Source organism: Chelonoidis abingdonii, chromosome 3 (genome assembly GCF_003597395.2).
Source record: "Chelonoidis abingdonii isolate Lonesome George chromosome 3, CheloAbing_2.0, whole genome shotgun sequence".
Taxonomy (NCBI): Eukaryota; Metazoa; Chordata; order Testudines; family Testudinidae; genus Chelonoidis; species Chelonoidis abingdonii.
The window spans coordinates 201,728,671-201,751,510 of record NC_133771.1 but is presented as its reverse complement, the minus strand read 5'-3'; the positions used below and the strand labels follow the sequence as shown (position 1 = coordinate 201,751,510).

The following is a 22,840-nucleotide window of genomic DNA, read 5'->3' as shown; positions in this document are numbered from 1 at the left end:
GGGGTTCAGGCTTTGGCCCACCCAGGATAGGAGGGTTCTGGTGGGCTCAGACTTTGTTCCCCTCTCCTGGGGTCATGTAGTAATTTTTATTGTCAGAAGGGGATCACAGTGCAATGAAGCTTGAGAACCCCTGCAAATGTAAACTATTAAAAAAAATAAAAGGTAAGGAAACAGTTTCTGTGCTTGTTTCATTTAAATTAAGATGGTTAAAAGCATCTTTCTTCTGCATGTTAAAGTTTCAAAGCTGTATTAAGTCAATGCTTAGTTGTAAATTTCTGAAAGAACAACTATAATGTTTTGTTCAGAACTAAACGTTTCAGAGTTATGAACAACCTCCATTAACAAGGTGTTCATAACTCTGAGGTTCTACTGTAATACATGAAAGTACTTTCTCCTTCTTTTATCACGCCCCCTCTAGCAGTCTTTCCTGTGATTCACTGCTCAAGTAATGAGCTTTAACAGCTGCACCCTTTTGGGGCATGTGGTGAGCAGAAAGGTAGATTAATGTTACTGGAAACTGACTGTCAGGGGGCCAGTGTGCATAGGGGGCTGGGACTCTTAAATCTTGATAAGGGATTTGGGGAAATGAGACATCTGTTGATCAGATGGCTAATCCTTGCTGTCCAGTCTTAGTGCAAGATTCTGAGACAATGATGAGTTAATGGCTATAGCCTATAATTTTTATTGTTCAGTATACAATTTACTTGTAAGCAAAACCATCTGTGAACTTGTATGAGATGCCTAACTTTGCTTGTATTTATTTTTCATTATGTTTTAAGTATTGATGGTAGACATAGAGCTTTCCACAGAATAGAGAAACAATCCCTGCTCTAAGGAGCTTACAGTCTAAAAATATTGTAATATTCCAGGTTTAAAAAAAATCTAATCACCTAGCATTGAGTTGAAAACCTTCCTTGAGGCATGTGGGAGCCTATGTTTCTAATCTTTCTGACTGCAAAGATACTATTTAAGATTTAAGTAGATGCAGGGCTGACTTCCTGAGTGTGCAGATAAAGTTTGTGTCTTTGTTGCTGCTGCCTCACAAAGATATGGGCAGCAGAATGAAATCAACAGAACTCTGGTCAGTTTCACTCTTAATATTTGGAATCCTATATACAGCACTGAAACCATTTCCTGCTGGTGCTTAGGGGAAAGTATGAGCATTAGTAGAAGGTGGCATTAGAATCATTCAAGAGGAACAATGACAAAAAATGCAAAGTAAAGGTCTAGACCGGAAAGGTGTAAAGTAGCAGAGATCTTTCATTTTCTCTCCTGCATCCCTCAGCAGCCAGGAGGCTGGGTAGTAGAGGACTTTTCACCTTCACAGTAGCTGGGAGGACATAGAGGGAGAAAGAGAGAGCGCTTCTCATTTCTAGAAGCTTGAGGGGGGCAATTGAAGGTTCACATTTTTCTGATATCTAATTTCCAGAAGCTGAAGTGAAAGCTAGATTCCCCAAGCAGAGTCCAAGTACAATCCTGGCAGAAATCCCCTCACCCTACACAGTGGTTAGAAATGTCTCACCAAGGAATTTCCCCTGAAGATTGCTGATATGGACCCATCTTCTTTCTCCTTTGTTTCTACCTTAGGCTAGAAGCTTTAGTGTTATGGCTAATGGGTCTGACACATTTTTTCAAGCCCTGCCTTGGTCAGTGCTGCTAGCCCAGTTTAGGATGGCCTTTGATCATCTGAGTATTTGACTTTATATGAGTTGAGGCTCTGGAATGGGGTTGAGGGGAATGTCATATTTGATGTATTGATGCTTTTTGCATCTAACCTCTTGTATCATGTCTCCCATTCTAAAGATGGAATCTCTCAAGGATATTTTAATGAAGAATGGGACTTGGACTCCTGGTTTATTTTGTAACTACTTTACAGCACCTGTCTACTTTATTGTAATTGCTTTAAGACAAGCCCCCGACCGCAAAAAAAACAACAACAAAAAAACAGGTTGGGAGAAGCAAACAACCACCCTACAGATCTGTCTCAGAACTTCTTTCCTGGTGCATATGTAGAATAAATTCAGTAAGACAGCACAGTGAAACTGTCTGAGGACCATTTTTTCCCCTGTGGATGTCATTACATTTCTGCTGCTTTCCTGAAAAGATATTTTTGGCAGATAATCCATTCAAATGTTAGTATAATTTAATTCCAGCTACACATTAAAGAGCATTGTGGCTCATTCAGTAGACTCTTGAGCAAAGGAAATTGATAAGAACATCATCAGTTTAGCTCTTTAAAAATATTCAGAAAAGCTAGTCAAATTCAGGAACTGAGTGAAATGAGTCCTAAAACAGGATTTTATAAAAGCAGCCTAACCCTCTCTTGCCCATTATTCCTGTCAGGAGAACAAATGAGGACATAAGGAGAAACAGCTACATCACAAGTATATGCATGCAAAGGTATGGTTTTTCCTGGAACAGTTTCCCCCAAAATTCCAACCACTTTTAAAATCTGTTGAGCTTAACTGATTTTAAAACTGCTTGAAGCTCTAGTGCAAACCAGGCTCCTGGCAGCTTGAACCAGTTTTAGTGAACCAACTTCTAAACTACCTTCAGCAGTTTTTGAAACTGGTTTGGTAAAAATGGTTGGTTTAAGGAGCCTAAACTACGCTGCACTTTCATCCAAAGAGATTTTGATGGATCCATTTTAAAACTAATTAGAATCTTTAGGGATACTTCCTTGGAGTAGAACAGGCCCAACTATGCACATTACCCCATTTTTATTCCTAGTCCATGCCCCACAATTTTCTTCCTCAGTTCCTATCTCGGAAATCCATAGAGTGGGGTGGCTGTAGGCTTTGAGTGGGTGGAGAATATAGTCAGCATTCACTCTGTGCTGCTCCTGCTACTGGATGTGGATTTTCTGGCAGCTGCCTATGCAGAGTACTTGCCATGATGTTATTGTCATGTGTAAATAGAGCAAGTAAACACGCCTTACTGGAGCTGATATTTTTCTTAATAATATGCTATTGGAAGAGTTGGTGACAGGAGACCTGGGTTTTGATCGTGAGAATGGCATTCTAGTCCCTGCTTGTCCACAAAAGTACATATCTTGCAGTGTAACACAATGGCTGTTAATTCTTCTAGCTCCTCTCCAGCATGAGGTTCTGCATGGCAAAACTGAGATGCTGAGCTGTTTAGGGAAGTGTGCACAAATCTGCCTGCACTGTACCTGTTTCAGATCACTGCTATTGCTGTGTCACTTCATGAGCACTTAATTCAGTTAGAATGAATAAATAAATAAGTAAACAACATTTCAGTTTATGCACTTTATCAATTTGATTCCATTTGGTTATGTAGCTATTCCATAATACAAAACTACAAAGGAACTCACAAGTTTCTATTTTAGCTTAATATTTTTATAACTGTTATAATAAAAATTCAACTCCAAGGGTTGCAAGGATGAATATTTTATGGAAAAAAAAGAGGTGGAGGAAAGCAGGGATCCTGGTAGCAGTGTGCTGGCATTAGTTACTTCCAAATCCACCACACAGTTAGTCTACTCCAGATCTACCACTCACATTGGATACAATTCCATTTTAATGGGATATCCACATGTAAAAGATTTTGCTGCTCAGAAAAGATGCAAAGACCCTAGTATATCAATAGCATATTGTGAATAAAAATGAGATGTCTGTCACTAACCTAATGGAAACAAGTTAATCACAGACAGAAATGACTTCTGAGAAGAACAGCAATGTCATTGACAGTGTTAGCTTGGCCCTAACTACACTAACTCAGAACGCTTGCAGCAATACATGCATCTCTTTTCTGCTTTATATCTACTGTGTACTTAAAATAATTTGAATGAGGATTTCCTTTAGGCCATTTCTGACTCTTTTGCTTCTACCTTCTTTCTTCACCTTTCTTGACCTGTTGAAGTAGAATAACAAAAAGATGGTAAGTGAGGTGCCCCTGTACTGTTTGTTTCCCATTTTTTGCTCTGTGGGACGTAGTAGCTGTTGCATTATTTTGATGCTTTTTAATGTTTTGTCTTGTCCCACATTTTACATTCGATTACTTATTTTAAATTTTGTTCATTGCTTTGCTTCAGTAGCAACTAATTCCATAAGAATCTTGTATATTGCTTCTGATTGTGACATGACCTGTAGTTATGTGTAGATGCAAGAATAATTCATTTTTCTATATGATCAACATGAATGTAATGTTAACATTAGAAAATGCTTTATCTAACATAACAAAATAATGAAGACAGGAAAAAGATCATGGCTTTTCCTTGACTATGTCCTGTTCTGAGGTATACACCATGCACAGAACAGATTTCAGATGGTTCTTCTTTAACTAGCGATTGTTAAATACAATCAGAATGTTATGAATTTGTTGTAATAGAACTGATGTTGTCACATGGTTACTTAGTGGTATGTTTGTTGGGGTGAGTTTAACAAATTATGGTCTTCCTAAAGTTTAGGGGTTAGGTTTCTAATTTTTACATAAATAGTACATTCTATGAAAACTGTTTTATAAAACTAAGAAAACTGATTAGGGGACTCAAATTAAAAATCATGTTATAAAATTATTTCTTTATCAGTAACTTCTTAGATTATTAAAACTAAAAATAATTTAAAAGTTCCAGTTTGCTTCTCATTATGTCTTTTTCTTGTTTCTTAGCTTAAACAGAGAATCTGAGCCACCTTCACTTCTCAGTGGCACAGTGATTGGGTTGTGAACTCTGCAGTAGACTATTTGGTGAAAAGCAACCATTTCATTGTCCTTAAATATTATAATAATGGAAACACTTGTTATTTTGATAGATTGTAGAAATACGATATTTAAAAAGAGGATATATTGTAATTCATTTCTTTAAATATGGCGGTAAATCAGGCATTAAGGCTCCTTTGGAAGAAGATGGGCTGTAGTGGGAGGCAAAGGTAACATTTTATTGTACCCACTTGCCTCAGGAAATATCTGGGGAAAAGGAAAGTGTTTTCTTATATAATCAATTTAGAAATTGACTATATGAATCACAACTGAGTAATATGTGTATTTTGTATAAAATATACTGGGGTAGGTTTTTTTGTTTTGTTTTTTTTGATGTGGAACAAATGGGATTTATATCCATTATCTGTCTGTCCTCTTAAAACTTGACTGGCATAGGCTTAGTTAAACCACTTTTTATTTTAATGTTTAGTGTGGTACTTCCAGTCTCTTATTTGCTTTTGCTACTTGTTCTGTATGCTTATGCAGCTCTCATTATTCCTGTTTTGGGAATGTGCACAGAAACTTGCAGCATGCATGGAAAATTTTTCTGCCAACCCCACCGACTATCTTTTATGTGCTTTTTCACATCTCAACCTATTCAAGTGAGTATTTGCTGAAGTAATTTTGGAGATCTCAATGAATAAAAGTCTGTACATACTAAGGTTTCTTTACTGTTCCACCGTGACAAAATGCAGAGTAGCTTCTTACTAAGGTAAGTTTGATTTAAGGTTATAAAGTCTTCCAAATATGGATTGTCTTAAAAGATCTAGTATTGATCTCAGCCAGATTAAATATTTTGAGCAGTAAAGCTTACTTTTTATATATATAAAAACTAATTTCAGGGCATGGGTCATTAAGTACATATAATCAGATGCAAGTTGGAATATCTTTTATTCTTAACATTAAAAACTGCTGAAGAATAATGAAAATTCTTGCAATCTGACATACAAACTTCAATACTGTAACTTTGTAGGATCTTATGGTTGGTGATGAAGCAAGTGAATTACGCTCAATGCTGGAAGTTAACTACCCAATGGAAAATGGCATAGTCCGGAACTGGGATGATATGAAGCACCTCTGGGACTACACATTTGGACCAGAAAAACTTAACATCGACACAAAGAACTGTAAAATACTACTCACAGAACCTCCCATGAACCCAACGAAAAACAGGGAGAAGATTGTAGAGGTATGTTTCTTGACTTGATAAGGAAAACATATTTGTGGAGAGCAGGAATTGATGATGGCAGGCACTAAATTTTGTCGAAGAGGTCACTGCTTTTTTAAAACGTAAGATAACCGCTCAAGGCAACATTCTTCCTCGCAGAAAATGAGAGAATTGATCACAGCCTAGAATAGTCACCTTCCTAGTTTATCCAAGGGCAAACAAGCCTACTTAGTCCTAAAGTCTAAACAGACTAACAGTCCCATGCAAGCTTCTGTACCAGGAAATCACTGATTCAGGCACTGAAGTTCAAGTATTCCTACATGTCCCATCCTCATTGACACAATAAAGTGGGCTGATGCCTAATACATAGGAAAAGTCTTCCAAAACCCAGTTCTATCTTCCTTCACCTCCTTTTCTCAAGGACTTAATCCTGCAGTATTGTGAGCAGTGCTTTGCTTCCTTGGTCTAAAGTTCATACTTATCTTTAAGCATATGAGCAGTCCCATTGACTACTGGATATTAGATTAATGCCGAGTTCTCAGCGCTTCTCAGGATCAAGCCCTAAATAAATTTGACTCCAACTGAGAGATTAGCAGAGTTTACAAGGGAAATTAAGTTGGTGGCTTGGAAGCAAGGAGTGGTTTACCAGGCAGAGTGCGCAGTGTTGCTGTAGGCATCTGAGACATGCTAAGAGAGAGTTGATTTTTGCCAGCAAATCCCCCCTGCCCTCCAAATCTGTAATAGGTTCTGGGGACTATCTAATGACAGCTTTTCTCGGAAGGAGGTCCTGCAACTAGCTGTTGGGTGCCACCGTGCTGTCTGGCATGGGTGAGATCTTGGAGGGTATGTCTACACTGCAATTAAACACCATAGTTGGTCTGTGCCAGCTGACTCGGGCTCGATGTGTGCAGCCATTTAATTGTGGTGTAGACGTTCCAGCTTTGGCTGCAGCCTGAGGTCTGGGACCCTCCCACCTCTCAGGGTCCTAGAGCCTGGCCTCCAGCCTGATGCCAGATGTCTATACTACAGTTAAACAGCCCCTCAGCCCAAGTCAGCTGGCACAGGCCAGCTCTGGGTTTTTAATTACAATGTAGATATACCCTTAGGCTGCATCCCCAATCCAGCATTGACTTAGATGGGCAAGTGCCTCATATAAAAGAAATGTCTCCTTATACAATTTGTATTTTTAACAATTATCTGTCACAAAGGCTCACAGTTTTGAAAAGGTAATAATGTGAGCATAGCATAAAATTTGTTGACTTTCTGTCACATTAACAGAGGTCTATAATTCTGGAGAAAAGAGTAATTATTCAGTAGTTTCAAATGTGGCAGAGAATACCTTGGTAATAACCTCTTCTTTCAAAGATTTTGCTGCAGGAATAAATTGATTATTAAAAAGGTGATATTTTAACTGAAAACTTTCCAAGACTCTGTAGAACTTTAGTGTTAACGGATATGAAACTAGAAACTGACTAATACAGTACAATAGACAGACTGAACAGTTCTAACAAATATATGGCTGCCTTCGTGGCATGAATGATTGAATTTCCTCATCAGGTTTCTTGACCATTCAGAAATCTATCAAGGTGTAGTGGTTTTTTGTTTTTCTAACTTATCCAAAGACTCTTGTGATTATTCTAGTACAAAATGATCTTGTTCAAAATCACCATAACTTCTGAAGTGTGTTTTCTACTTTGTTGTTTCATATAATTCATTGGGGGGGAAATTACAGTACTTCATTACACCATTTCAGAGAATGTAAACCTGAGCAAGGAAATTAAGAATTTTCTTGTGTATGTAGAGCATTCCAGCCTTTATATATAAACATCTTTATAGTTTTTTGAGTGAAGTGAAAACTTTAGTTCTTCTAATGCCTCAGCTTTTGTACTGGATCACAGCATGATAAATCAAATCTTTCTAGTTTTAAAAGGTAATATATAGAAAAGAATCAAAACTTTATCCAGTTTTTTTCTATTTTTGAAGCTAGAATGAGAGGCCAATCCAAGATCAGATGAAAGACTTGAGTTAAGAGTTTCATGATATGTAATGAATCTGTAATAATTCTGGTATATTTATCATGAAATCCTCAGTGCAATGCAACACAATTGCTTCTTAAATAAATGATTAATTGAAATGAGTTTTTATGAAAAGTCATTTTAACCGTGTGCACTTAACATATCCTCATAAATCTTAACAGTTATTTTAGTCTGCCTGGCTTTTGTTAGGATTAGTCTACATTTAGCGCAGTGCTAAAGCGCTGCCATGGTTTGTTTCAGAACATAGCTAAAAAGAGGCAATTTCTGCTTTGGTCTGCAGTGTAATTAGCTTTGTAAGTGTCTTGGTGTAACTTTTATCTCAACCTCTGTGTATCCATTAAATTCTCACACTTGTAACATCCCCTCTCAGGAACAGCCCAATTGTCTGCCTTTCTGTTGTGTATTCTGTAGCGGTGGTAGAAGCATTCTCTGGCATTGTCACCCTTACAGTTCCATTGTTTAGTATTCTGGATCATTCTCTTTTTCTAGCTTCCAATGCTTTATTGTTGGGCTCCTGCCATTCTTGGAGAAAGGCATTGGACTGGCAACAAAACAATAACTTTAATAGAAGCAAAGATTTATTTTGAGGAGTATATTCTTGTTGCTATTTGGCTATCAGATTTGTCAAATGTGGTGTGTGCCATGCATGTGGCGAGACTGCAATAACAGACATCAAACAAAATAAGTTTAAAATGTCTGAAATAAGCGTAGCTAAAAACAGAAACCTTATGCGTTCACTGCAAAAAGTATGTCTTTCCAGTAATATCAGGAATATAGTGGAACGTGCGAACGCAGTAACTAATCCTGTAAGCATATTCTGGTTATGGGCAGATAGAAGTTGTTACATACCTTTCTCGCATTACAATTTTGGTTCATTTTATGAGCAATATAATTCATACAGATTGGGAACAGCAGTAATTCTGTGTCAGCTCAGGTCTAGAAGCGCAGATAGTTTCTTGTTTTGCTTGCTATTCTTTCCCATGCTCCCTTTTGAGGTAGAACACTGTTTCTGCCGTGTAACTTACTAAACTGCTGTGTTTGTGCTCATTAGATCATGGCAACTACAGAACCCTATCCCTAATTTGTGGTATTTGCACATACCTTAATGTGCAAGGTAAGTAGATATTCTACCAAACTGTCTTCCACGCCACTTAGTCAGTTTTTTTAAGAACCCTACAGCAAGGTGCTCCACAGCCTGATCTTTGTACATTTTCATACTCCTTGACTTCTGTCTTCCTATATATCATGCTCACGCAAATGTTTTGGGAAAATGTATGCAGGTCTTTCCAGTATTGTTTGCAGTGTACTTGAGTTAGCAGGCTTTGGATAGTGAAAATCTCTGCAGCCATTCCTAAATATGTTGGTATTAATTTATTTTTAAAATCCAACTAAGTGTCACAGCATTATTACATTGCAGAATTAGCCTAGTTACTGTTAAAAAATGAGGTCAGTAAAAGTAAATTTTGCTCAGTCTCTTCCTTTGGAGTGTTGACCCTGTGAGGGACGTGTGTTGAGTTCTGAGTTTTTTTGAGTTAAATGGGGTCTGTAACTCATGGAGTGTTTTACTCTCATACCACAGAACAGCAGAAGTATGGTCTGGGGGGAAATTTTCAAAAGCACAAATGGCAGTTAAGCATTTATGCCTTTTTTGAAAATTCAGAAACTAAAATCTAGGAGGAGAGGTCAAATGGGAGTTCAGTAGAGTGTATAGAGGGGTTAAGTATCAGAGGGGTAGCCATGTTAGTCTGGATCTGTAAAAGCAGCAGAGAATCCTGTGGCACCTTATAGACTAACAGATGTTTTGGAGCATGAGCTTTCGTGGGTGAATACCTACTTCATCAGATGCATGTAAGCTCGTGCTCCAAAATGTCTGTTAGTCTATAAGGTACCACAGGATTCTCAGCTGGTTTTATAGAGGGGTTGTTAATGTTAGAGACTTAATAGAAGGAGGAGAAAACATGGGACAGTACTTTATACAGGAAAAATTTAAAGGCTTATTCAGTAGAACCTCAGAGTTACGAAAACCTCGGGAATGGACATTGTTCGTAACTCTGAACAAAACGTTACGGTTGTTCTTTCAAAAGTTTACAACTGAACATTGACTTAATACAGCTTTGAAACATTCTACTATGCAGAAGAAAAATGCTGCTTTTTATTTTTTTAGTAGTTTGTGTTTAATACAGTTCTGGATCGTATCTGCTCCACCCCCCATCTCTTCTGCTGCCTGATTGTGTGCTTCCGGTTCTAGATGAGGTGTGCAGTTCGTTGGTCAGTTTGTAACTCTGGTAGTCATAACTCTGAGGTTCTGCTGTATGCTGGAGAGTGGTGGGGGCAGGAGAAAGAAAATACTTTCAAAAGAATTCCCTCTTAATTTCAAACTTGTTTTAAAACATTTAGACATACTTTGCAGATCACTAAAACTACGTCCAATTCTTCAGCAAAAAAGCTGAGAAATATGATTGTAGGTCTTAACCTGCCAAGGAACAAATTTGTGAAACTGGCCAGTCTTTTAAATTGAGCCATGTTAACAGCAGACTTTTTGAAATGATGCCAAGGAGAAGTTGGAAAAAGTCAGTGCTTGATTCATTTAGATATTTTAAGAGAAGTGAAATGTCATCTTTTCCTGGAGCTGTTTGTTTTAAATAGTCAGCTGTCAGAGCATTTCTGGTTTAACCAGTCTGTAATGCTAAAACCTACTGAATTCTTATCAGTTTCTTCTGCTCTGGTAAAAGCATATTGAGACAAGGGGAAGCGGTCAATCGCTTGTGAGTCATGGCTGTAATAAACTGCGTGTTTTGTTCGCTCAGTCTTTCTTGCCTTTGCTGTAAACTTGTCAAAGAACTACTCTGTGAAGCACTGTCCTACAGTCTGTGGAGTTTTCTTTAAATAGTCAAATTGTATTTAAAATTATAAGCTAAAGGCAAATTAGCAATAAACTATGTAATAGTATTTTAATGGTTAAGGAGAGCTAGAGCACAGGATAAGAACTTTTTGATATTTAACTTGTGTAAGTTTTGATGAGTGCTGTTTCTTAGAACGATACATGTTTGCAGGGTATAATTAAATATTGTGGTTATTTAGCCTTACGATTTCAACTGTGGCTGACTTTAACGAATTGCTTTTTTAAATCCAGGAAGTCTGTGTCATTTATAGTTGCTTATAGCAGCAGGACGTTAATGTGTTTGAAAGAAAAGTTACCTTTACTTTGTATTATATGCAGTATACGTTTTTCTTAAAATGTTCTGTAATTTAATAATTTAAGAATCCTTAGCAAGGCCTCAAATTTACATTATTATTTTCTTTTTATTTGCTATCTGGTTTCTTAGGCTTTAAGATACATTTGCTTACATTTTCAAAATTTTCTTCACAACCATGCACCTTTTTTATAATGAAACTTGAGAGTCTTATGCAATCTCTTCGTTCCAGCAGCTGGCGCTTTAAGAAGAACACCAAATATTGAGAGACTGATGATAAAATCATGAGTTGGCTACACTGTAGTCCGTTATATCTTCACCAAGAACAGGGAACAGGAAGGCAGAGCTGTATAAAATAGCTTGTGATACTGGCTCCGATGTCCGCAATTGGTGCTGTTTATAGATTTATTTTTTTTTGTAAGGGGCTGACCCTATTTCTTACATTTCAGCCCTATGTTTTATTTCTGTGTATCATACAAAAAACAGTTGAAGGAATGAGTCAAATAGACCTTGGCAGCAGAAAAAAAGTTAGTCAAGCTTCAGAAAGTGACAGGAATGTCCACTTTTAACACAGTACGTTCCATGCCCTGAAGAAGAGTTCTGTGTAAGCTCAAAAGCTTGTCTTTCACCAACAGAAGTTGGTCTAATTAAAGATATTACTTCACCCACATTGTCTCTCTTAACTTCATTCCAAAGTCAAATTGCAGTAATGAAGTACGTGGCTGCCTCCCACTCCTCAATTAGGTGTGGCTTTTTTGTTTGTTTGTTTGAAAAACAATTCAGTTCACTAAAGCTATGGAAAAAGTGGTGTGTGGGGTTTATTTACAAGCATTAAACCCTTCTCTTTCTTCCTCCCCTCCCCCTCCATTAAATTAATGTGGCATGTCTTTTTTAACTTAGGGCATGGCTACACTTGCGAGCTAGAGCGCATTAAAGCACTCTAGTGCGCTCTAACGCATGACCCGTCCACACTGGCAAGGCATGTAGAGCGCTCTGACTCTGCGGCTAGAGCGCTTCTGGTACTCCACCTTGGCGAGTGGAATAACATTTGATGCGTCCCCGCTGGAGCTCTGCGGTGCCAGTGTGGACGCCCTGTGCTCTGATCGGCCTGCAGAAGTGTCTCACAATGCCAGTTTTAGCCAGTCTGTCATCAGTTTGAACTCTACTGCCCTGCCATCAGCTGACCAACTGTCAGATCTGCCTTTAAACTCTGGGAATTTTGAAAATCCCCTTCCTGTTTGCTCAGCCAGGCGTGGAGTGCTCTCAGCGAATCTTTCCAGGTGACCATGCCTCCAAGCGCCAGGCGATCCCCAGTATGGAGCAATGGCAAGGTGCTGGACCTCATTGGTGTTTGGGGGGAGGAAGCTGTCCAGTTCCAGTTGCGCTCCAGCCATAGGAATTACGATACCTTTGGGCAGATATCAAGGGATATGATGGAAAGGGGCCATGACCAGGACGTTCTGCAGTGCAGGGTTAAAGTGATGGAGCTGCGGAATGCCTACCGCAAAGCCTGCGAGGCAAACAGCTGCTCCGGTGCTGCCCCTGCAACCTGCCGTTTTTACTAAAAGCTGAATGCGATACTTGGGGTGACCCCACCTCCACTCCGAGTACCACCATGGACACTCAAGAGCCAAGTCCAATAAGGCAGGAGGAGGAAGAGGAGCAAAGAGGGAGTGAGAGTGCTAAGGAGGAGGAAGACACCCGGCATCCCTAGATGCATTCAGCCAGGAGCTGCTCTCAAGCCAGGAGGAAGAAAGCCAGTCACGGCAGCCAATGCTTGGGGAAGGAGAAACACCAGAGGAGGTTCCAGTAAGCGGCTTTTATTTTGGGAAGGAAGTTATTCGGTACAGGCTCTTGGGGCATGGAGGGTTAGGGCTGCTAAGATACGGAATAGGGCATTGATGTGCTCTCTCACATCGTGGTAATCGGCCTCAGCTAGAACTTGAGCAATGCGTTTGTGCAGGTTTCATGGGAGAGCCACTGTGGTTCTTGTCCCAGTCAGGCTAACATGTCCACGCCACTGTGCCGTGTGAGGCAGGGGGACCATTGCTGCACACAGGCAAGCTGCATATGGGCCAGGGCGGAAGCCGCATTGTAGTAGAAGACCCTCCCTTGCTTCCGTGGTCACCCTCAGCAGTGAGATATCTTCCAGGATGAATGCCTGTGGAAAATGTGAGGCAGTGTTCAGTATAGGGCCCCTCTGCAGCTGTTGGCTCTCCCCAAGGCACAGAAACCCAGAGGACAGTACAGCCATGAAATAATCAGTCTCCCTTGACCCTGTGCTTGCTCACCATTTTGAGGCTCCCGTGGATTATGTGCGCTCGCTTTGGGATGGGCAAATTATGCTATTGTGTAGACTGTGCTTGCCCTCCTTAAGTGCGGGGGAATTATTGCTCTGTCTGGTGTGAACAATGTTGCTTCTGTTAAGTGTTGCATTTTGCCTTTACAGATGCAACCTTGAGATCTCCACCGTCTGTGTTATCACCGGTCGAGAGGCTGCAAAGAATCGGGAAGAGGCCACGTAGAAGCAAAGAGGACATGCTGCATGAAGTCATGCAGTGCTCCCTTAATCATGAAGTCATGCAGCGCTCCCTTAATGAAAATCAAAAAGTACAGGAGTGGCAGGAGAGTGAAAGGAGGGTCCACCAGCAGAATGCAGATTGCTGGCACCAAAGCACAGAAAGTCTGATGAGCATCATGGAGTGCCAAGCGGACTTGATCCAGGCGCTCATAGCAATGCAGGCAGAGCACTACCGCGCCACCCCCCCACAGCCCTTGTCCCAAAACTCTTTCCCTTGTGCCCCCATGTCACCCCCAACCCACTTTCACCAACATCTGGGTTTTTATCGCCACCAGCTGCCTCCAACACCTGTAGCTTCACCACCCAGCCCTGAAAACTACGACCCTTACCCACTGCACTCAACCCCCATCACTATGCAGTATAGCCATCCTGAAGTGCAGCACTCATTGCACAGCACTCCAGACAGGAAGGCTGAGTATGATAACGGACATATGCAAATCTGTGATTGTACCGTTCCCCACCCCCACCCCACCCCCTTGCCCTTTCTGTTTCCCAAGCAGTTGTGTTTCTTTTCAGTAAATAGATTTTTTGGCTTTGAAAACATTCTTTATTATTGCATAAAGTAAAAGATGCTTTAGCCCAGGAAAGCAGCAGGCACTGCAAGTCAGTGTATCATACGTAGCAATCACAGATTTCTACTAACATTGGAACCACTGCATTTCACTCCCATGCAGGGCACCATACATTACTGTTGACTTTCAGCCTCAGATTGCTCCCTCAAGGCATCCCTAATCCTTGCAGCCCCGCGCTGGGCCCCTCTAATAGTCCTACTCTCTGGCTGTTCAAATTCAGCCTCCAGGTGTTGAACCTCCGAGTTCCATGCTTGAGTGAATCTTTCACCCCTCTCTTCACAAATGTTATGGAAGGTACAGCATATGGATATAACCACGGGGATGCTGTTAAATGGCCAAAAGCACACTCCACAGTTATTCTGCACCAGCTCAGCCTGTTGTTAAACTGCTTCTTGCTTCTGTCAAGGTTCCCTGTGTAGGGTTTCATGAGCTACTGCTTTAAAGGGTAAGTGGCGTCTCCAAGGATCACTATGGGTGTTTTGACTTCCCCTATGGCGATTGTCTGATTGGGGAAAGAAGTCCCGGCTTGCAGCTTCCTGAACAGGCCAGTGTTCTGAAAGATGTGTGCATCATGCACCTTTCCAGGCCAACCTGCGTTAATGTCAATGAAATGCCCATGGTGATCCCCAAGTGCCTGGAGAACCATAGAGAAATAGCCCTTCCAATTAACGTACGTGGAGGCTAGGGGGGCTGGTGCCAGAATTGGAATATGCGTCCCATCTGTCACCCCTCTGCTGTTAGGGAAATCCATTTGTGCAAAGCCAGCCACAATGTCACGCATGTTACCCAGAGTCACGGTTCTTCAGAGCAGGATGCGATTAACGGCCCTGCAAACTTGCATCAACATAATTCCAAAGGTCAACTTCCCCACTCCAAACTGGTTAGCGACTGAACGGTAGCTGTCTGGGGTTGCCAGCTTCCAAATTGCAATAGCCACCCACTTCTCCACCATCAAGACAGCTCTCAATCTCGTGTCCTTGCGCTGCAGGGTGGGAGCGAGCTCATCACACAGTCCCATGAAAGTCGCTTTTCTCATCTGAAAGTTCTGCATCCACTGCTCATCATCCCAGACTTGCATGACGATGTGATCCCACCACTCAGTGCTTTTTTCCCAAGCCCAAAAGCATTGTTCCATGGTGGTGAGCATGTTCGTGAATGCCACAAGCAATCTTGTGTCATATGCATTACTCGAGTCGATATCATCGTTGGAGGCCTCATTGTCACTTTGGATCTTAAGGAATAACTCGACTGCCAAACTTGATGTGCTGGCAAGACTTCAGCAAATTCCTCAGCAGTTCAGGCTCCGTTCCCGCAGACCGAAAGGAAATAGAGTGCGCAGTACAAAAAATGTTGAAAGATGGCACCAATTGTGGACGGAAGCAGAGGGACTGCTGGGATGCGAGCCGATGTATCATGGGACAGGACCCAGAATGCCCTGCCCCCTTCCCACAAGCCACAGCACCAGAATGGGAAAAGGTGCTCTGTGGGATAGCTGCCCACAATGCACCGCTCCCAATGCCACTGCAAGTGCTGCAAATGTGGACACGCCAGTGCGCTTGCAGCTGTCAGTGTGGACAGACTGCAGCACTTTCCCTACTGCGCTCTCCGAAGGCTGGTTTAATTCAAAGCGCTCTATATTTGCAAGTGTAGCCATGCCCTTACACTGATAGGTCCTAGAGAGACAAGGTGGCTGAGGTAATACCTTTTATTGGACCAACTTCTGTTGGTAAGAAAGACAAGCTTTTGAGTTTGCACACAGCTCTTCTTCAGGTTTGGGAAACTACTCAAAGTGTAATAAGTACAAGGTGGAACAGATTGGTTAGTAAACACAAGAGACCATTCAAGGTGAAGTGGCCCATTAACAGCCTTCAAGTAGGGCAGGGGAGGGCAGTTGAAGGGGGTTGTTAGTTGGCTATAGATTGTTGTAATAAGCTATAAATCCAGTGTCTCTATTCAGTCCATGATTTTTTTAGTGTCTAGCAAAGTTATGAATTTAAGCTCCCAGATTTCTTTCAGGATGGGGTCCCCATTGAGTATGGGTTGTAGTTGTTTGATGATACCCTGTATGGATTCCAGTGTGCGCTGATAGTTAACAAGTAGAGGGGTACGATCAGAGAGGGTTTTATTTCCATACTGAAGCAGGTTCTCTTGGGGGTTTTGGGTGGCCTGTTCCATGGTGTGATCTACTTCTATGGTGGAGTGTCAGAAATCTTTCCTGAACCCCCTCTTGTGGCCTTCAAACAGCTTCCCAACCTCTCTATGTTCCTCATCAGCTGCAAGCTCTCCACAGACCAGGACACACCAACTCAAAGTGTTGCTAGACCCAGCTAGAACAATAGATGCAAAACCTGCAGATGTATCTCCACTGTTATAATGATCAATAGCCCCCTACAACACACCTTTCTTCTTTGAGTGCTTGCTCATGTCCATTCCACATTAAGTGCTCCCAGTCCCTCTGACCCCATTAGGTAAGCCACCAGCTTCGTCGTCCTCTAGCAAGAGAGAGCATGGTGCTCCAAACTCCTTCCTTGCACCAGGCCCTCTGACTCCTTCTAGAGGCAAGCCCACTCTTCTGTCCTCTATGAGGTCATCCCCAGCCCACCACTAGTCACTGGATCCTCAGTACTGATTGGAGGCAGCGAGAGGTACTGTTTCCCAATGGATGCCTAGGGAGGATTCTTAATCCAAGTCCGATCCAGAGTCCTGTGTTCAACCTAAGGGCCCCCCTTCATACATGCCGCCAGACCTCGGTACATGTCCCCTCGCTGGTATCTAGCAAGAAGAACAGTGGCCATTCTGGAGTCCTTGGTGTTTTCCCCCAGTACCAGGTCTACCTTCTCACCGTTTCTACTCAGATACTTTTGAGAGGTGGACTCCCACTTCTCCACATCCAGCACCAGAACCCAATTCCAGTACCAACCTCCATACCGATTTATAGCACGTGGCTCTTATGGAGGTTATTCAGGCTGAAGAAGAGGAAGAAGTCTCTTCTCCAGTACAGGCCTCTTCCTTTTCCTCCCCAGATGAGGCTATCTCCAGGCTGAGCAGCTTGCTTCCCCAAGATGACTTTAGTGTTCATCAGGAGCTTCTAAAGTGGATAGTAGCTAACTTGGGGCTTGTGATTAAGGAGCTCAAAGAATCACCTCACAGCGTTGTTGACATTCTGGCTGCCGCAGCTTCATCTAAAGTGGCGGTACTCATTAATGAGGCAGTAATTGGTCCAGTCAGAGCCCTGTGACGGACTTCATCTTCTCTGCTCCCCCACCCCTCCACTTTGAAGAGGGCAGAGAACAAATATTTTGTGCCAGCCAGTGAGTATGAGTATCTGTACTCTGACCCCACTCTGGGCCGCTTGTTATATCGACGGCTAACTAAAGGGACAGAACGCTGTTGAGTGCTACCCTGAAACAGAAGGACACACAGAAACTTGATCTGTTTGGGAGAAAAGTTTATTCAACAGGTGATCTACAACTGCATATCTTAAACCAGCAAGCCTTACTACAATTTGTGGGACTCCCTGTCCAAATTTAAGGACTTCAGGCCCCAAAGCTGAAGGCAAGAATTCTCAGCCCTCTTAGAAGAGAGAGAGAGAGAGAGAATGTTGCCAGAGCACTTCTCCAAGCAGCACTGGACACAGCAAATGAGGTGGCCAGGACAAAGGCCTCCTCTGTCACCATGAGATGATCCTCTTGGCTTCAGTCTTCGAGACTCGCTCAGGAGGTCCAGTCTATCCAATGGACCTCCATTTTGAAGGCTCCTCACTATTTTCAGAGCAGATGGACACAAGACTATGTAGCCTGAAGGATTCAAAGTCTACCCTTAGGATCTTAGACCTCTATGCTTCATCTACTTCAAGAAAGCACTTAAGGCCTCAACAGCTGCCATGCTTCTTGGCTCCGTCTCTGAGACAGGACCCTTATTAGAGAAAAAGGAGAGGTTATAAGCACCGTCAACTGCTTCCGTTTGCCTCAACCTTTCTGGGGGGGTCTCATAGGTACTTTGGTGGACCCAAGCAGACCTTCTCACTAGCAACTCCTTGCCCAGGAGGTGCAGACCCTCCCACAGATGGGGGCCGTGGAGGAGGTATCTTGAAATTTGAGAGGGAGGGGTTTTACTCCCATTATTTCCTAATCCCAAAGGGGGCCTTTGTCTGATCCTGGACCTGCATCATCTCAACAGATCGTCTCAACAATGCTTCCATCTTTCCCTCTCTGGCTCCAGGGGACTGTGCACTGCCTTTGACTTGAACACTTACTTTCACATTTCTGTCTTCCGTGGCCACAGAAGAATTCTCAGGTTTATTGTAAACCAGACTCATTCTCAATTCACCGCTCTTCTTTTCTGCCTGTTCACTGTCCCTTGGGTTTTCATGAAGTGCATGGCAGTGGTAGCTGCCTTCCTCAAGCAGCAAGACATTCAGGTCTACCCGTACCTTGATGACTGAGTAATCCAGGGTCAAACAGCATCAGCCCTGGTCCAAGCCACCTTCTGAGTGCTGGGCCTATTTGTAAATGAGCAAAAATTAACTCTTATTCCAGTTCAGATAACAGAATTTGTTGGGGCAGTGCTCGACTCGACCAAGCCAGAGCCTTTCTTTCGGAGGCCCGATTACAGACTACGTTGGACCTGATATGCAAGGTCATCGTCCACCCAATCAGGACAGCCTGGGTTTGCCACAAGCTACTGGGACTCATGACCGCATGCAAATACATGGTCCCGCATGCAACACTACACTGCAGGCCCCTGCAAACATGGCTAGCTTTAGTTCATTCCCCAAACAGATACTACTTGGGCTGCTCGGTGCTTACTGTTCAAACCCTGGTCCTCACCTCCCTCAACTGGTAGAAGGATCCACAGTTTGTGATGGTGGGAGTCCCCTTTGTTGCACCCTAACCATCAGTGTCCCTAGCCATGGACACGCCAGAGCTAGGTAGGGGAGTCCACCGTGACAGCCTCAGGACTCAAGGCCTGTGGTCCCAGGAAGAAATCTGCCTACACATAAACATCAGGGAGCTCAGAGCGATCCACTTAGCTTGCCAAGTGTTCTTTCCCCGGATCACAGGCAAGGTCATGCAAGTTCTGATGGACAACACTGTGGCCATGTTCTACATCAATAAGTAGGGAGGAGCTCATTCCTCCTCCCTGTGTCAGGAGGCCATCCATCTATAGGACTTCTGCATGAAGTACTTCATCCACCTTGAGGCTTCCCATCTTCTGGGACCTTGGAATGCACTGGCGGATCACCTCAGTAGATCCTTCTCCTGTCACCACGAGTGGTCCCTTCCCCAGAGGTCACCAGGTTTATCTTCCAAAGGTGGGTGTCTCCCCAACCTAGGTCTGGCGTGGAGGTGGACCTCCTTTGCAACAAAGCAGAACAGGAAATGTCAGCAGTTTTGCTCACTGAGAGGGCACAGCCCACGCTTCCTCTCAGATGTCATCCTGCTTCCTTGAACAGAACTTCTATTCTATGCATTCACCCGGTTCATCTGGTTCACAAGATCCTTTTGAAAATCAAACTGGACAAGGCAAGAGTTACTCTTATAGGCTCTGTGTGGCTACACCAACACTGATTCGGCGTGCTGCTAGATCTATCAGTAGAAAGCTCACTTCTGCTCTCATTCTGCCCGGACCTGATCTCTCAAGACCACAGTTGGTTACTCCACGCAAACCTCAGCTCCCTTCACCTAACTGCATGAATGTTACATGGCTGAACCCAGAGGAACAGACCTGTTTGGAACAAGTTCGACCGGTCTTGCTGGGTAGTAAGAAGCCATCCATTAGGGCTACCTGCTTCACCAAGTGGAAGTGTTTCTCAATATGGGTGTCTCAATGAGAGCTATTTCTGACTCAGTCCTTCCTTCAGTCTATTCTGGATTATTTGTTCCATCTTAAGCAATAGAGTCTAGCCCTCCTGTCTATCAGGGTGCATTTAGCAACAATTTTGGCCTTCCCACCCAGAGGTAAACTGCAGATTAGTGTTCTCTCATGAAATGACAGTCCACTTTCTTAAAAGGCGTCATTTATCCTCAGGACCGCAAGCTGATCCCCCACATGGGATTTAATTTTGGTTCCATTGAGGCTCACAGGTCCTCCCTTTGAACCGCTGGCATCGTGCCCTCTAAAATCAAAGCCCTTACGTCAGAGCTACTATACACTGTGTTCCTCAAGGACAAGGTCCAACTGCGCCCCCACCTGGTCTTCCTGCCAAAGGTGGTTTTGCAGTTCCATAGCAACCAGGCCATTTTCCTGGCATTCTTCTGTCTAAAGCCTCTCAAGAATTCAGAAGAGCAGCAGCATCACTCATTAGATATTAGGCATGCCCTCGTCTTCTGCACTGAGAGGACTAAACCCTTTCACAGATCCATGCAACTCTTTTTGTGGCAGTAGCAGAAAGTACAAAAGGCCTACCAGCGTCAGCCCAGAGACTCAGCCTGGATAACCTCCTCTATTTGGGCATGCTGTGAGCAGGCAGATGTCCCACCTCCAGCCATCGTGATCGCTCACTCCATGAGAGCTCAGGCCTCTTCAGCAGCATTCCTCGTGAAGGTTCCAATCCAAGACATCTGCTGCAACCTGGTCATGTGTGCATAGCTTCTCATCCCAGTATGCCATCACTCAACAGGCTCAAGACAATGCCAGGTTCAGGAGAGCTGTGTTGTAGTTCGCATGTCCATGAATTCTGAGCCCACCTCCTTGTGTACTGCTTGTGAGTCATCTAATGTGGAATGGACACAAGCAAGCACTTGAAGAAGAAAAAAAGTTTACTAACCTTCCATAACTGTTCTTCAAGATGTGTTGCTTATGTCCATTCCACAACACACTTTCCTGCCCCACTGTTGGAGTTGGTTGGCAAGAAAGAGCTGAGATGGCGTGGGACCGGCAGCACCCTTATGCCAGCACATAAGCACATGACACCAGAAGGCACTAGAGCCAGCCTGACGGATACCACTGAGGGGAGAAATCTCTGGCAACAGTGCATATGGTGCACGCGCACCTTTTGTAGAATGGACATGAGCAACACATCTCGAACAATAGTTATGGAAAGATTAGTAACTGTTCTTTCAAGATCTGTGAGACCTACACATGCTTATCACTATGTGTGGTATACCTCATCCAGTGCACTAGATGCCACAATAGCAACTATTTGGGTGAAACCAGACAATCATTATGCTCTTGGATGATCTTACACAGAAAAATAATACAAGACAAAAATATCCTATCACCTGTGAATGAAGCACTTTTCACAAAGTGATCACTCTGTCTGACCCATCAGTCCTCCTCCTCAAAGGAAACCTGCACAACACTGTCAGAAGACAAGCCTGGAAGCTTAAATTCATAACTTTGCTAGACACTAAAAATCATGGACTGAATAGAGAGACTGGATTTCTGGCTTATTACAGTCTGTAACCCACTAGCAATGCCCTGCCCAGCAGCCTCTCTCTCCTTCTTTTTCCCCCTCTTCCTGGAGGTGTGTTAACTGGCCACCTCACCTTGACTGGTCCCTTGAAATATGTTAACTACTTATGCTAAATAATCTCTTTCACCTTGTATTTAGCTGTGACAATTGAGTACATTTCCCAGACCTGAAGAAGAGCTCTGTTTTAGCTTGAAAAACTCTGTTTTCCCAACAGAAGTTGGTCCAATAAAAGATATTACCTCACCCACCTTTTCTCTCTAATGTCCTGGGACTGATATGGCTACAACAGCTCTGCGTACTGATAGGTCCTCTCATTTGCATGAATGGGCAACTGCTTTGTAAGAATTTAGTTGTTGCTTATTGGAGTGAAATAAATCACTTCCTGAAGTTTATAAAAAAACAGAATGGTTGTGTAAAATCCAGTTATTACAAGAAGCTACTGATGGGTACAAAGAATCAAAGCATGTAGTTGTTGCCCCAACATGCAACGTAATTCTGCTAAATATTTGTCCAATAAAGGTAGCAAAGATGTATTATTTCGATCATCTAATAATCACAGTAGATGTAAACTTTTCTTTAAGCTGCTATAACTCTTTAAAGAACTTCTTTTTTATTTTGTCACTAATTTTTGTTTGTTTTTCCCCCCAGGTAATGTTTGAGACATACCAGTTTTCTGGGGTATACGTAGCCATTCAAGCTGTTCTTACTTTGTATGCCCAAGGTAGGTAAAGGTTATAACTTAGCATGCTGAATATCTAAATGCATTACTTTGCTGAAGTCTTAATATGGTATTAATAAGACTGACGATTAATTGCAATTAACTCAAAAAATTAATTGACAACCCCAGCTATTAATAAAGAAAAGATCTTGGTCCCACTTCACCACTAGCATAACTTAGCCCAGCTGACTGGATCTTCATCAAGAGTTTTGGGGTGGTGAGCATCAGCATGAGTAGAACTTATCATGGTCCGTAGCTTATTCCGCCTTTCCCCATAAAAATAACACCATGGATTCCTTTTTGTAAATGCTAAAACCTGGTAATATAGAACATGACTGTCCTAGTATCTCAGATGTTTAAAATGTCATTTTCAGAAAGTCTTTAGCATGTTTTCAGTTTTCAAGAAAAGGTTCCATCAGGTCCTTTAAACTTTGA

At 42.5% G+C, this 22,840-nt stretch overlaps 1 protein-coding gene across 2 annotated transcripts in view; it reads left to right on the top strand.

Moving 5' to 3' along the window:
- ACTR2 (actin related protein 2) overlaps positions 1 to 22,840 on the top strand; it is a 49,480-nt gene that overhangs the window by 13,846 nt on the left and 12,794 nt on the right. The window contains exons 3-5 of one of the 2 annotated variants that reach the window (XM_032806540.1): positions 3,886 to 3,900; positions 5,693 to 5,908; positions 22,336 to 22,408. In XM_032806540.1, the coding sequence (XP_032662431.1) occupies positions 3,886 to 3,900; positions 5,693 to 5,908; positions 22,336 to 22,408 (304 nt within the window). The remainder of the gene's footprint in view (positions 1 to 3,885; positions 3,901 to 5,692; positions 5,909 to 22,335; positions 22,409 to 22,840) is intronic. The other variant, XM_032806541.2, reaches the window with a different exon arrangement.